At 34.8% G+C, this 14778-nt stretch overlaps 1 protein-coding gene across 1 annotated transcript in view; it reads left to right on the top strand.

The window, feature by feature from the left end:
- The window catches only part of LOC129219100 (mucin-2-like), a 43098-nt gene extending 32292 nt beyond the window's left edge, over positions 1 to 10806 (top strand). Inside the window, exons 5-7 of the mRNA XM_054853420.1 lie at positions 35 to 214; positions 8298 to 8393; positions 10631 to 10806. Coding sequence (XP_054709395.1) covers positions 35 to 214; positions 8298 to 8393; positions 10631 to 10806 — 452 coding nt within the window. The remainder of the gene's footprint in view (positions 1 to 34; positions 215 to 8297; positions 8394 to 10630) is intronic.
- The last annotated feature ends 3972 nt before the right edge of the window (positions 10807 to 14778 follow it).

The raw sequence follows: 14778 nt of genomic DNA, 5'->3' as shown, positions 1-14778 counted from the left end.
TATTTCAGAAGATTAATGTTCTATTTTTTTTTAGTATGCTTATACAACGGCGATGTGTACCATTCGGCAGAAGAGGTGCCGCGAGCAGACCCTTGCGAATTCTGCTTTTGTTTCCGAGGCGAAATTATTTGCCTCCAGCAAACGTGCCCTCCACCTATCCACGGATGCTTTGCAACTCCTATCCGAGGATTTTGCTGTCCAAGATTTCACTGCCGTAAGTGACTTTTCAGTTAAACTTGGCTCATTCTGAAATTACATTTTTGTTAAAAGTGGCTAAAGTATTGGGAATGCTGAACAGGTATTTAGTTTTAAGAGCAACCTTAAGTAAAAAAGAGTAGCGTACATGTGGGATCGGCCACCCCTGAAACACTTAAGGGGCGACACCGTCACCCCACTATTAGTGGCGGCCCTAGGTTTTGCGGGGTCCTGGGCAAAGACTTTTTGCTGAGCCCCCATTTAAAAAATATTAATGGCTATTAATTATAGGGATTCCACCGCAAGAGTATTGTCTCCCCCCAGCCTACTACAAACGAGAACCCTCAAAAAGAGAAAAAAATCCCATGAAGTAGGTAGGCTCTTAAAGATTTCAACGACTCAGTTTCAGTCATGCCTTTTACCTGGGGTGCACCCCTGTTAATTTATAAATAAAACAAATGTATATTAATGTAATTTAATCCTAATTATACCTAATTAAAACTAACTAGACTTTTTTTCTCGATATAATCCCGACATGTATAAATTTTATCATTGACCTTGGAGGAAGGGAGTATCAGGAGAGTTTTTCAAGGACCACCTTAAATGCAAAGTAGAATTTCCTTAGTTAGAGGTGGTCTGGGGGTTTCTCCCCCCCCCCCCCGGGAAAAATTTTGAAAACTAGATACAAAATTCTACGTTTTGAGACCTTATAAAGTATAATTCAAACTACAAAATGTCAGGAGAAAATAGGCAAACCGAAACTTTTTATAAGTTTCATTCTTTTGCAAATGAAGAAAATGCAAAATAAAGATTTTTCTTTCGTTCGACAAATTGTCGGCATTGATCGACAGAGATGAGAAAAGACAACGCATCATCACTTGCTCACCTCGACTTTTGGAAAAGTTGATTTTTGTTCATCTCTCTAACCCAACGACAAACAAAATGATCGCTAGTAAAAAAATACCTAACATTCTTAAAAGAAACGTGGTAGAGATTTAGAAAATAGGTAACGAGAGAGTAACATTCTTGTCATTCAAACAATTTACCATTTACACTAGATAAGAAATAAAATTGAAGCACTTTTTAAGTTAACTCAAATAATTATTTAATTATTATCAAGGACTCTAGAACAATTAAATTTATTTAAAGCACTTAATTTGCATTTCTGGTCCTTAATACTTTACTACTTGATTGTATCGTTTTATCGAATTTTTCTAAACTTGTAAAAAACTTCTGCTTTAATTTTTTTTTCAAACACTGTAGATTTCTCCTCAGAACAAGATTTTTTCGAATACAAGTAGCATGGAAAACGAAAAAGAATAGAGGGAGAGCAATATTGTTTTTCTTGTACTAAACAGATTAGCCATATGTAGTAGAAGAAACATAAAAGCAAGCAATAACAGAAGAATTTCCTAAATACTGAATTTGGGATCCATTCGCTAGAAATTTTAAAATTCAAGGTTTAACTACAGTTTCCAAATGTCCAAGGTTTGCGAGCACTTGAAAATGAAAAGTATATATATTTTTCAAACTTTTCATTTTTTTTTTTCTTTTTTTTTTTTTTTTTTTTTTGGAACGAATCACGTAGTTTTTCGGAAGTTGGAGGCCCCCAACAAAGCTGGTTTCTCTAAGCTATAACTTGTTTAGCTTATAGGTAAATCCAGGATTGCTAACATCATTATGTTAATTTAGAGACAAATTCGGTAGAAAGGTGGGAAGTCAGGAGGAATGAGACAGTTGCATTAATAAGTCGAGAAATGAGAAAAACAAATTTCTAGCTAGTCTGATATATGTAGCAGCTTTAGACTCTCGCTTGATTCTCCTTTCTGCATCTGCAACATCTACTGGACAAGATAGAAGTAATTTTTCACGCTCTTTTTCGACTTATAATTTCTGCTGTCCCATTTCTCCCGCAGTCCAATTCTTCCTCACACTCCCCTAAATATTGTAATTATTAATGAGTAAGTAAATAAACCTTCGAGAAAAAAAACCAGAAAATAAAAACAGAAAGTTATCACAAAATATAGGTAAAAAAATCAGGGGTTTAATTGTGACGTCACCGTGAGAGAACAGTTACGTGAAGATAACGTCTCGCAACAGTCACAAATGGGTCCCATTTTGTCACTGTTCTGCTGGAAAGTTATTAGAACACTTAAATTTTGGGTTTTGATTGATTATGTAAATGAGAGAATGATAAATTTACCGTCTTCAGTGAGTAAAAAAAAAAATTTTATCAAGGCACAATAAAGTCACAATACTACTTCTGCACAAAGATACATCGGGACCGGTCACAATTCGGTTATTACAGTGACATTGTAATGTAGTCACATGAAAAATATCGCAAATGTGTCACAATGTGACTTTTGTTATACGTCACAATTCGGTCACTTTGTGACTGCGACGTTTGTGACTCGCAGTGGAGTCGCTGTGACTTAGCAGTGACACGTTGTGCTATTAGGGCAGAAACTTGTGGCCTGACAATTGGGGGTTGCGGGGGTGCACATTAGAGCAGTATTAGTGCAGTTGTGAAGGGGCCTGCCGGCTTTCGACGGACACTGTTCGTCTTTGTTTTGAATTTATAATGCGGCCCCACGTTCAAGAGAGCTTTCAACTAAGTCAAACTTGTTCTAAAAAGACGTAAAAAAATCGGGAAAAAAGTTTTTGAATACAAGTTAGAACGCGGCCCCCTAGTCGCGGGGGCCACGGACCGCACGGCCCTGGAGCCACCCCTGCCCACTATTTCACAGAATGTAAACAAAAAATCTTATATTATTATCAAAATTATGTAATGCACGTTTTTGACCATCAAATCAATTGTTTTTTCAAATTCTAGATAGATCATAACGTATTTTATTTCTTTTTTATTTTTTGCTTAACGATTTCTCGAACATATTTTTGTATTAAGACTTTTCATGCCTCGGGAAAAAAATCTGTAACAAATCTAACACAACTCTTCACCACAGATGAATTTGATTTCATTTTTACAATTGAAAGTTAAGACTTGCAGAAATGAAAATGTATGCTCCAAGCATAGGAAACAAAGAAGTTATGGAAAACATATCGTTGGTTGAGCAGTTTTATTTTTTGTTTTTAGTTTTATTCAAATGCAGTAATAGCATTCCTTACAGATCAACTAACTCAGTTTTCAAAGCAGGTTTTTCGTCACCATTTTTAATCAAATTCTTTTTTTGTTATCGAAGTCGATATGTGTTTTTCGCTTTTCGAAGGCGGAGAATTACAACCCCCCCCCCTACCCGCAGATACACTTTGAATGCGAGAAAAGGGGTTGGCAATGACATTGATTGATAACTTTTATGCAACCGTGGGAGCGCACAAAAAGAAAGGAAAATAGATTTAGTCCCTCAGACATTAGTCTAGGTTGTCCATATTGCTTTCAGTACCATATAATTATTGAACATCCTGTCCGCCAAGTAAAAAAGAATTTGTTTTGAAAATAATTGTATTTCCTCCAAAAGCCTGGCTGGAATAATAGTCTATTGTTTATCTTATGGAAATGGGCTGGAATGGAGACGGGCATTATTATTAGTTTTTTTTTTTAATTTATTTTTTTTTTATTTTGAGTGCAATCTGAGAGGCTTTAATCCTTTGTTCAACATATAGCGTTATTTACTTTTCTGAAATTGAATTATTAGCTTGCATACCAGAGACTGTTTGTGAATTCACTTGAAAAGAATTAATTCTATTGAAACCTGAGGGGTTTTGTCTGTGCATCTGTAACCATATCTCCTCTAAACTGACAACGCTACCAGGTCAATACTGATACAGTTAAATACAGGACATTCAGGGGAAGCTATCCCACCCTGTCTGGTTCTTTTAGAACTTCAGGGCCGGAGATAATGGGTCGGACATCCAGTCCTGATTATATCCAGAGATGTCCTGCTACACTGAAAAGCATTAAAATCCTCAATTTTCACCAGCCGTAAGCGGCATTGAGCGTGGCTGGCGAACGGGGGTTGTCGAGCTATACGAGCAGGGGGTGGAGCCCCCTGGACTTTTTAGAGGCCTTTGCCTTAAAGAGGACCCTAACTTTAAGAAGTTTTTCGAATTACGCACGTTTTTAAAACTTTAACTTCGGATTTTGAGCTCTTCAGGAACTATTCGACTGCTGTTTTGCTGGAAGTGTTTCGCATAATGATTCAGAAAGCGTTTTTTTTTCTTCTCCAGAGTAACTACCATAAAAAACCTACTACTGTTTTTGAAAAAGTTACTCCCTTTTCCCACTTCCAGTTTTAACCTCTTTTTTCTTGTTATTGGGTCTATCATCTGGATCAGTCTATTATCTGGTAGACTGTTCCTGGCAAGCTCTTGGTTTCATGGGCGGCTCCAGGGGCGGGAAAATCTGGCAGCCGCCCAGGTCCCGGGACTGACTTGTATTATTTCAACGGACTTTTTTCTACTTTTTTACGGCTTTAACAAAAGCTTGACCTAGTTCAAGACTCTTTTGAACATTGCGAAAAACATAATTTGAATTCAAAAATGTCAAAATTCAATTTTTTTTTTTACACCCACAAACCTGTGCGCACCTTCGGAGTTTTTCTTTTTTCTTTTTTTGCTCCATTGGGTGGTCAAGATTGGCGCTCTTTTGGCGGACACAGTCCGCCCCTGCTTAAGCCCCTTAGATCCCCCCATGAGTGCGCCACTATTATCAGAAGTCTACCCTAACATTTATGTTAGATTAAGGGTGACAGGTATAATTTTTATGACCGTAGCAAAGAATATCGTTGACCGCAGTTTCTGCAGAATGGAGTTTCTCGAAGTTGAAGCTCATCAAGATGAATTAAATGCTCTATTATATTGCAATACAGAATCTTATTACTGGTTATTATATCGATTGAAAGCGAGTTAACTTCAATTTTTGACTGCAGTCACGTTATGGAAGAGCTAAGCAGTATCCATTCCAAATCACTTTGTAGCACGATAGTATTAAAAAAAGTAACACCAAATTTCACAGATTTTTTTTTTTTTTTTTTTTTGAAAATTCATGGAATGAGCTTGTTTGGATATTAAACGCCTTGAATATAATAAGTACTTTTGTATTCCTAGGAAGGAATGGCATATTTCCTTTTACGAACGAGTTCAAAAATCCTTTTTTTCTAATTTAAATTTCAAATATCGCTCCCAAATACCCATCCCCTGGAATAGAACCCCTCTCCAAAACTCGCAGTAGTGCTAATGGTGCATAGGGAGCCTTACAATAGCACAGTTAATGCTCCATAAAAACAATATTATTTTGCTTTTATTTTTCTTCCGTATAATATTTTTCAACAAATATTACGCGTTACATAATTTAACTCAACACATAGAGTTCTTCTGGAATAATCGACCGTCTCCATTGGAGCAAGCCCCGCCCCCCCCTCAGTCAGGGGCGGACTGGGTCCCCCAAGAGGGCGCCAACCTTGGCTCCTAAAGGGCTCAAAAAAAAAAAAAAAAAAAAAACACGACAGCACAAAGGATTGAGGGCGCATAAAGAAAAGAAACCGAAGGCGCACAGGTTTGAGGGAGAATAAAAAAAAAGGAGGCTCACACTTTCGAGGACGCTAATAAAGTAAAATAAAATAAATTTAAAACGAAAAGGATCACGAGCGGAAGGGGGGGGGGCGGACAAGACGCACTTTCTCGAGGGCGCAAAAGAAAAAAGGAAATAGCTCGGGTTAAAAGGTGCAAAAGAGAAAAGATCACACAGGTGTGCAGGGTGCAAAAAAAAAAAAAAAAGAATGAATTTGAATTCTGAAATTCCGAATTCAAATGTGTTTCGCAATCATGAGTTGCGACAGGAACCTACTCATTGGAGTTATTGTTTCTAAAAACGGCTCCTTTCCCCTCAAGCCTGCTCCTCCTCCTGGGCGGTTACGTGTGTATAGTTGTGTGTGTGTAAACCTGTGTGTATGCACGTAGGCGTGTGTGTATGTGTACGAGCGTGCGTGTGTGCACACCACCGACCAGACGAAGCAAATTCCGGGGGACCAGAGGAGCCGCGCCTGCAGAGGACGTGTGGGAGGGAGTGCTGCAGAGGAAGGCGGGGGGAAAATAAAATCAATCAGCGTAACGTCAAGGACTGTCAACTGAGAACAATAAGCAACCGTGATTGTTTTTAAAAAAAAACTAAGGCGCACACGTTCCAGGGCACACATAAAATAAAGTTAAAACTTTCGAGGTCGCAGAAAAAAAAAAGTGCACAGGTTTGAGGGTAGAAAACACCGAAAGCACTCAGATTTGAGTGATCAAGAATAAAACAAAGGCGCTCAGGATCAAGGGCGCAAAAAACAACCGTGGGCGCATAGGTTTGAGGGCGCAAAAAATGAAGGCACACAGGTTTGAGGGCCAAAAAAAAAGCGCTTAGGTTCAAGGGCGCAAAATGAAAAACGAAGTCGCACAGGCTTGAGGGCACAAAAAGAAAAAAAACGAATCGCCATAGGCAAAAAAAAAGAAGGGGCGTAGAGGTTGTTCGAAGGTGCACAGGCAGGAGGGCGCATCGGCCTCTTAGCGGACTGGTCTTCACCAAGTTCAAGCAAACATCAATATGTTTAAACGAATCCTGAAATTTTAGAGCCTTCGACTCCTCAACTCCAAAACCAATCGGACTCCGACTCTACGACTCCGAGTCTGACTTCGAAACCTTGGTTTTTAAGCTACGAGTGTGTTCCGGATCAGAGAGGCGTAGTCACTAATATTTTTAGAACTAAAATGGTTGGAGAAAAATGTTTAAGTGGTAATACAATCGGCAGGGTTGGGTGGGACAAAATAATTCAGAAAAGCAGCACATCTTCCATTTACTACACTGTTGCGCAAAATAAATATATTTCTGTCATTTGTACAAGAAAAAGTCATAGTATGCAATTGAGTTTTCCTTTAAGCAAAAGAAAAGGTGAACAAAAATTTCGCTTCGTTGTCTCTGGAATTACTCACTGCCTTCACATCCCTGCTTCTTCCTGCGAACACATTTGAACATAGGCACAAACCCTGAGTGCTGTAAAATGTTTACTTTTGTTGCTTTAGGCCGTGAATCCAGCATTAAAGACTAAACCCTACTACATACTATTATTTTTTTTGGAGGGAAGAGGGATTTTTAAAAGACTGCGAGAAGCGAGATCAGGCAAAAAAAGTAATATTATAGTTTCTACCAAAGCTTTGCGAAAACTTTTAAAACAACAGCAGCTTCAGCAGTTTTACAGTTAACAAAAAAAAAAAAATATCTTATAATTATAATGATAAGCGTGAGATATGGACATATGAGACAGTGAGAAGCAAAGGGTTGTAAGTGGACATTTTCAAGTTTTGAGTAAAATGCGTTTAAAGATAAGATCCTAGGTAGACTTTCATTGAAAGGTTTCCTTAATCATGCTGTACAGCAGCACCCACCAGGGCTACTAGTACTATCTCTTGCCCCAAGACAGAGGAAAGGTTCACCTACCATTTGTGCAGGTTATCTCCAAATTTTTAATTTTGCCACTTACATCTCTTTGTTTCTCACTGCCTCATATGTAAACAAACGGTACCAAAAAAAAGAACTACGTTTCAGTTTAATGCTTTTAAGTGTAAATGTCCACAGTTGAGGTCTGAATTGAAGAACCTACAAATCTAATATATGAAATTTCACGCTTTTAAAATTACGTTGGTATTTTTATGATTTATTTGGCTTAGTCCCTCATTAATAAAAATATTTTATTACTTCATGAGCGTAAAATACTGTAACGAAAACATGTTGAAGTCGTGACTTCTCAAGTCACATTTGACTAAGCCACAGAAAACGCCGTTCTTCTTTATAGAGCAGCGATAAAACACAATTCAAAAATTCAAATTTTCCTGAATCCATACTTAACTCCTGAAGTTACACAGAAGTCCCACACTTTATTAAAACTTGGGTTTTTGTTGGTTTGAAAAGATGTCAAGTGTTTAGAAAAGGAGAATTGATTTAGTTTTATCCTTGAATTACCAAACATTAACCTACATTTTAAAAAATGCTTTGAACCCTTTTGAGGGAATATTTAATTATCTTATTCTGATTTAATTTCTTGTGTAGAAAAGTAATTGAAGAAAGACGTTTTGCATTAATATTCATTTTATTGCAATTTTCTTTTCAGCTGTTCAAGAAAAGTACTTTAATTCTACCTCTCCGTTTGAAGCGATCCCTAGATCTAGACTTAGTTACATGTTGCAGAAAACGCCCTCAGCCACAGGTATTTATAATCATAGTTTTTTATGTCTGTACCTCGGAGATAAATGGCGCAAAGCCACTAAAACAAAATTAACCAAGAGATAAGTTAAAAGTTTTTGTTTTGCGATTATTAATTTGTACTGATGCTTTGTCACTTATTGGCATATGAAATGAAAATTCATCTATCAAAATATGAAAAGTTTATACATCTGAATAGAGCAAAAAAAGTTGCGAAAAAAATGAGTTCAAACCAAGGTTCTGAAAAAAAAAAGACTCGGCGCCTCTTACCTTTCAGATGCAAAATATGGTCATGGTATATTACAAAATAATGCGGCTCAAATATTTTCAAATTTTCATTATTTCTCTCTCTCCCTCTCTCCCCTCGAATGAACTACATTATTAACTTGCAGACCTGCGAACTCTTTTATTTTTCAAGAGAGATCCATTTTCTTTCAAGAGATACTTTTCATTTTTCTCGCACTTTAATATTCCTTATTAGAAGTTACCGTAAAGAATGTCCTAGTTAAGTTCCAATTATTTTACTCATAAAAAAAAATGCCCTGTTCATGGAATTAAAAAAAAATGAAAAAACTTTCAATCTTTAAAAATCGAGACCAATTTAATATCAAAGTAGTAATTTTGTTAATTGGTCAAAAAATCAGCTATTTTAATGATTAGCGGAAATATAATATTAAGCTCTCTTAAGTAAAGTACGGCATGATTAGTAGTTTCAAATGTATGTTAAAAAATTGAAAATTTGAGGAAATACTGGCAATTTATAATTTTAGTAGAATGCCTAAGAATGATGTATTTCCCCTCTATCATTTATTTTCACCTCAGAAATAATGACATTCATAAGGTCTGTCACGGAGGTGAGATTCACGGAGGTGATAAATTTTCCATTAATTGTATAGGCGTAATAGATACATTTTTCAGGGATTTTGTTTTTGCTTCGTTGCTTCAATCTGCACATGTAAAGCATATGAAAACATGTTCACTTCTTTTTTTACATTAATTTATATCTCTGAAATTCAAGTTCACGGAGATGAGAAGTCAGAATAACTTTACAAAGTTTTTAAAACAAAATCTATGTTCTTGTATTTCGACAAAAATCTCACAACTTCAACTATGGCTGAAAATAAACAAGGGGGCTCCCTTGTATCATGGAAAAAAAATAAATGTCATTACTGTCACGTGTTGATGAGGAATGGCATTTTGTGTTTATGTAACGGAGGAGAGAATTTTTTATGGGACATGACTCCTTGTCCTACTAAAACGAACTAAAACACAATATTAAAAAAATTAAATATACTTAAACAATTTGAATTTGAGACACTTGTGAAAGGAATAATAAATGAATAAGTAAATACTTTTAATTGAACAAGTTGTTAAGAAACATAGACAGTCACACAAGGGTGTGTGACATGCCACGGAGATGAGAATTCACATGTTGTGAACCAAAAATATACTAAAATAAAAATTATTATTAAAATACTGTTGGCAGGTTGAAATAGGTATATTTTTTTATGAAATTTAAAATCATTGTTAAATAAATTGTTCTTTAACGTTTTTACTGTAAAAAGCGTGTGACAGAAAAGTAACACTTTTTGAAGAATGACCCATTAACATTTTTATTTAACTTGAAATGTTTCAATAAGTTGTCGTTGAACGATTAAATGGTATTAAATTCTCTTCGGTTGATTATACAATGATCTAAACAATTTTTCTGCGAAAAAACTACAAAAATTACCAAATATTAAACGAAAATAAAACTTTTCTTCTTTGCAGTCAACAAGATGTCGATACAACATTAACGAAAAAAGTGCAAAAAATGACTACATGCAAAGCCTCTGTGATAGGATCATGGGAGATACAGAGCAGCTCTCTGATTGTGTTTAGCTTGGAAGGCATACTCGTAATTTTTGTTTGACTGCTGAAATGAAATAAAATCTCCTGAAACAATATTATTATTTTTTTATTATTTTTTTAAATACATGTATTTTTTGTCTAGTTGTAATGTCATGCACAATTCTTTTATTCTCTTTAAGAAGGGGCCATAGGCCCAAGCCTAGTCGGCCTGTTCGGTAGTCAGGTTCAGACTGAGAGGGATTCATTTTAAACCACTTTGTGGCGGGTAAGCTGTAAATAAATTAAAATTAATGGGTGGAGCTGTTTTCGTTACTAAACGCATTATACTTAAAGTGATTTCTTTAGACATTATTGTCCTTCAAACCTTAATAATTTTCAATTTTTTTTCAGGCTGTGAAATCGAGGGGGTCATCTACAGAATCCATCAGCTCGTCCGTCCGTCGAGCGGCCCATGCATGCAATGCCGTTGTGAAGCTGGAGGCGTGATGAGATGCGATCCAAGAGATTGCCAGCCACAACCACCTCTCGTTTTGCGACTCAACCGAGATTTTTTTAAGAGAAAATAGTCGGCTGAGGTTTGTGAAACAGCGCAATCCCAGAACTCGAACAATCTTTCATCCATTTGTAAGAAAAACGGCGCATTTTTCTTCTGAACTGAAAGCATCAGTGAACACATCGCTTTTCTTGAGTAATTCTTACAACTACGCTTGACGCGAAGACATAAGAATTCTCTAACTTGGGCTGCGTGTCCTATGCGCTGTGGAAACGCATGTTGGACAATTTTTTGTGCATTTTTTCCTAGGAATCACACATCAGTGTATATTTGCATTGCTTAAGAGGGGTGCTGGGTAGGACAATGGGGTAGGGTATTGGTGACATTTGAAGTGTATGATGACGTTTTAGTTAATGGTACTCTAACCGGTGCAATACAAAACACCATGGGTGTGATATGTTGCTTGGAATAAAAAGCAACACTTCTTCTTGTATGTTTTTATTTTCAAGGAAAGTTGAACACAACTTGTATTAAAGCCTGGAACATATGTATTTCATGAATGTAAAGTGTTAATTTTAATAAAAGTACCATTATTTATATCGCGTGTTGTTAATCTGTGTTTCATTCTTACTGATATGTTTTAAGTGATTTCATTCTTAGAATTAACTACAGTTTACAAAAATATTTCAGCGGCTTTCCACGCATTCTAGGCATAGTCATCTACTAAAATGAATCCTTTGGTTTAAAAAGTCACATTTTTTGTCCAAATAACTGCCTGGGAAAATAATATATATTGGGGACAGGAGTGGTATTTGGTTTAAAAAAGGCAAGTTTCGAATTCAATTTCATTCATTTTTATGAACGTCAAAAAACATGTTTATTCAAGAAGGAGCCACCCACATAAAGAGTTGTTTTATGTATGGTATAAATTTTGAAAATGTGACTTAGACTCTTTCCAAAATAAATAATTTAAATAGGGTGTTCTATCTGGTCTCATACAGCCATAATACTCTGTCATATATTAATTTTGATAATACAGCATTTGAAAAAAGAAATACTAGAGGCAATTTTGTAAATCTGCAAACAACTTCAAAATTATGTTCTTGAAATGCAGTCGAGCACACTTTTAACGAATACAGCATACAAAGAAGACATAAAAGTAAAAACTATACTCTCATAGCTTTTTTTTTTTTTGTCGGAAAAACGGATAGTAACGTCGTTAAAATCTATAATATATATAGAAGCAAAATTGGGAGAAAATTATAAAGAAACGATGAAATTGTTCCGTTTTTTCGAATATTCAGACTCGTTCCTGGAGTGGAATATATTATTTGATTTCGATAATATTTTTTTTTATTTTTAAGTCTTCATCAATATACTTTTTCGTGCAATAGCTACTCAAAAGTACAAATTTTGTTTTTTTTTCCACATCTCCTTAGCATTTAGCTTTTCCAAGCGGTAGTAGATATAAAAGAGTGCTTTTACTGCTATCAATACCGGCGAGCAAAAAGATTGTTTAAAAAAAAGGACGAAACTATCAAGAATAATTATAGGTATTAAACATTCACATTGTGAACTTTTTGAAATCATAGACATTTTTGTCTCTCCATGCGTTAGAAATCGTAAAGATTTTGACTAATTAATCCCTATAAAAATAATAATAATAACATCTTCTCAGCAGCTATGTTATTTAAACAAAAAGAAAAAAAATTAAAGAAAGAAAATGCTGCTTGGTTATACATTAACTTAAAGGCATGAAAAAAAGTAGCTGACTCTTTCGCACCAGTTTAAACAAAGCATCAAAAATTAGAAAGCCTCAAAATAATGCATGTTCTATTGCAACTACGTTGATAATGAAACTAGGAAAAAAATAACGAGATGACAGTAGTAATGGTAGAAAAGGAAAGTACTCAAGTACCTACAAGACAGACTGATCATTACAGTTTATTAAGGCACGGACAAAACAAAAAAAATTTCTTTAATTTCTTCATTAAGAAATAATTTTAGCAAAAATACTATAAAAAATTTATCATCATCTTAGCATTCTATACCCTTTTAAAGATTATAATCTCTGAAGTAGAAAATTGAAGCTCGCGTCATTTTCAAACAACAAAAAAAATATATATATTTTCAGCAATATCTTTTTTTTTTTTTTGCTAATACAGAGATTGTGATGTCTAAATTTCATTTTAAAAATTAGAAAATAATTATTAATAATTAAATTATTTAAAAATATTTATAAAAGTATATTTTATAAATCATTATTATTTAATAATGTATAAAATAAGCCTGAACTTTGAAGACATATATCCCATGCTGATTTCGCCAGGTAAGCAGCAGTATCTGCAAATCTTTCTCGTTTTACATTTTTTTTTTTTGCATTTTTGTCTTCTGTTTCACTTTGGTTTAATTATACAAACTTGCTTATTTACATTCCGCTGAAAGCAAAGCACGAAAACGACGTCGAAACGAAAGCAAAGCACGAAACGTCAAATCCAACATTTTGCTACTGTTTGTGGCGAAACAAAAAACACGTTTCTTCAACAATCACAAAAATTGGTTTCTGTAAATACTGTTGTTTACCAGACCATGGCAGCATGATGGTCTTAAGGTTTAAGACAAAAAAAATGTTTAATTGAATGCAACGAATAAAACATTTCCAGTGCGATAGTATTGCGGAAGCATTACTTGTTTATAAAATAAGTACTTCCTTAAACTGGTCTCAAATAAATGAACACAGAAACGTTAATAAAGATGCAATTCCCAATCAGAAAATTAATGAAAAAAAGGTGAACGAGCTTCCGAAGAGGTAAATCACTTAGCATGTCACATATGTTAGAAGGTCAACCCTGATGACGCTTTGATGTGGTATGAATACTAAGATTGGAAAACCGTTCATATGGCTTACATAAGCACGTTATTCAGGTCTGTAAGTTATCGTTCTTGGGCACTACTGCCAGAGAAATTTTAAAAAAAGAATAAAATAAAGAATACATTTGAAAAAGAAAGCAAATCCGTAAAATTAATCTTTTGTTGTTCTACTAATAGATTTCCAAAACGCCATATTAGAACAACATAAAGATAATTTCGAAAATTTTGATCTTATCTTTAAGATCCGCAAAACATTTATCTTTTCTTTCTGTCTTTCTTTCGATTTTGCTTTTATTTTTCAATGTTGAAGTGGCACATAATATTTTCTTCTAGCAGGTCTTTTTAGCAGGTTGCAGTGCTCCCTTAATCAAATAAAATATAAATTCCAATTTTCCCCTGCAATGAGAGACCGAATGAGTTGTACTGACTTCTCTTACATGTATCAATCATTCCCATGGTCCATAGTTACAGAATGTAAAAATAACTCGTAAAAAAATGCTGGAAAACATAGCAAGAACTTTTTTCATTGTTCTTCTCCTAATCCATTCCCATTTACGTATTATTTTTGCGTACATATTTGCACTTTATTTGATATTTTTAAATTTTAGACTTCCAGAGTGCATTCTATTCATGGAAATTGAGATTGTGTATTGATGCAGTCAGACTCATATTTTGAAGAGTTTCGATGGTTTGAACAGATGAATCAATAAATCAAATTTTATGAAACCATGCTCATTACTTTTACAACGTTCTCTCTGGCGTTTTGGTTTTTAAGTTAGAATTGTAAATTTATTTTTGCTTTCAGACAGTTTGGTAGTTTTTGTTAGCTTCTTTAACGAACAAAATTTCCTCTTTTTTTTCTTTTTATTGTTGTCTCAGTTGCCAATTGCTCCGCAAAATGGCGAAACTCGGCGGCTCCGCAACGAAGTTGTTTTGCTCCGCAATTCCCTTCCAAACATTTTCAAGCTTTATTTTTGCTATTTCTCATAAAAAACTTGTAAATATGGGAAATTAAAAGTACTTATGCTCAGAGATTGAAATAGTGGTTAAAGCTGTTTTATTAGTTTAAAAATAATTATTTTAATACCAGTGCTTAAATGATTATTAAAGCTCTTAAACAGTTTTAGATAAGTGGTTTTAGTTATTTTTATCGGTTTTTATACAAAATACCGAA

The sequence above is a fragment of the Uloborus diversus genome, chromosome 3 (assembly GCF_026930045.1).
Source record: "Uloborus diversus isolate 005 chromosome 3, Udiv.v.3.1, whole genome shotgun sequence".
Classification (NCBI taxonomy): Eukaryota; Metazoa; Arthropoda; class Arachnida; order Araneae; family Uloboridae; genus Uloborus; species Uloborus diversus.
The sequence above is the reverse complement of the archived record's forward strand: the minus strand, read 5'-3'. Positions and strand labels throughout refer to the sequence as shown.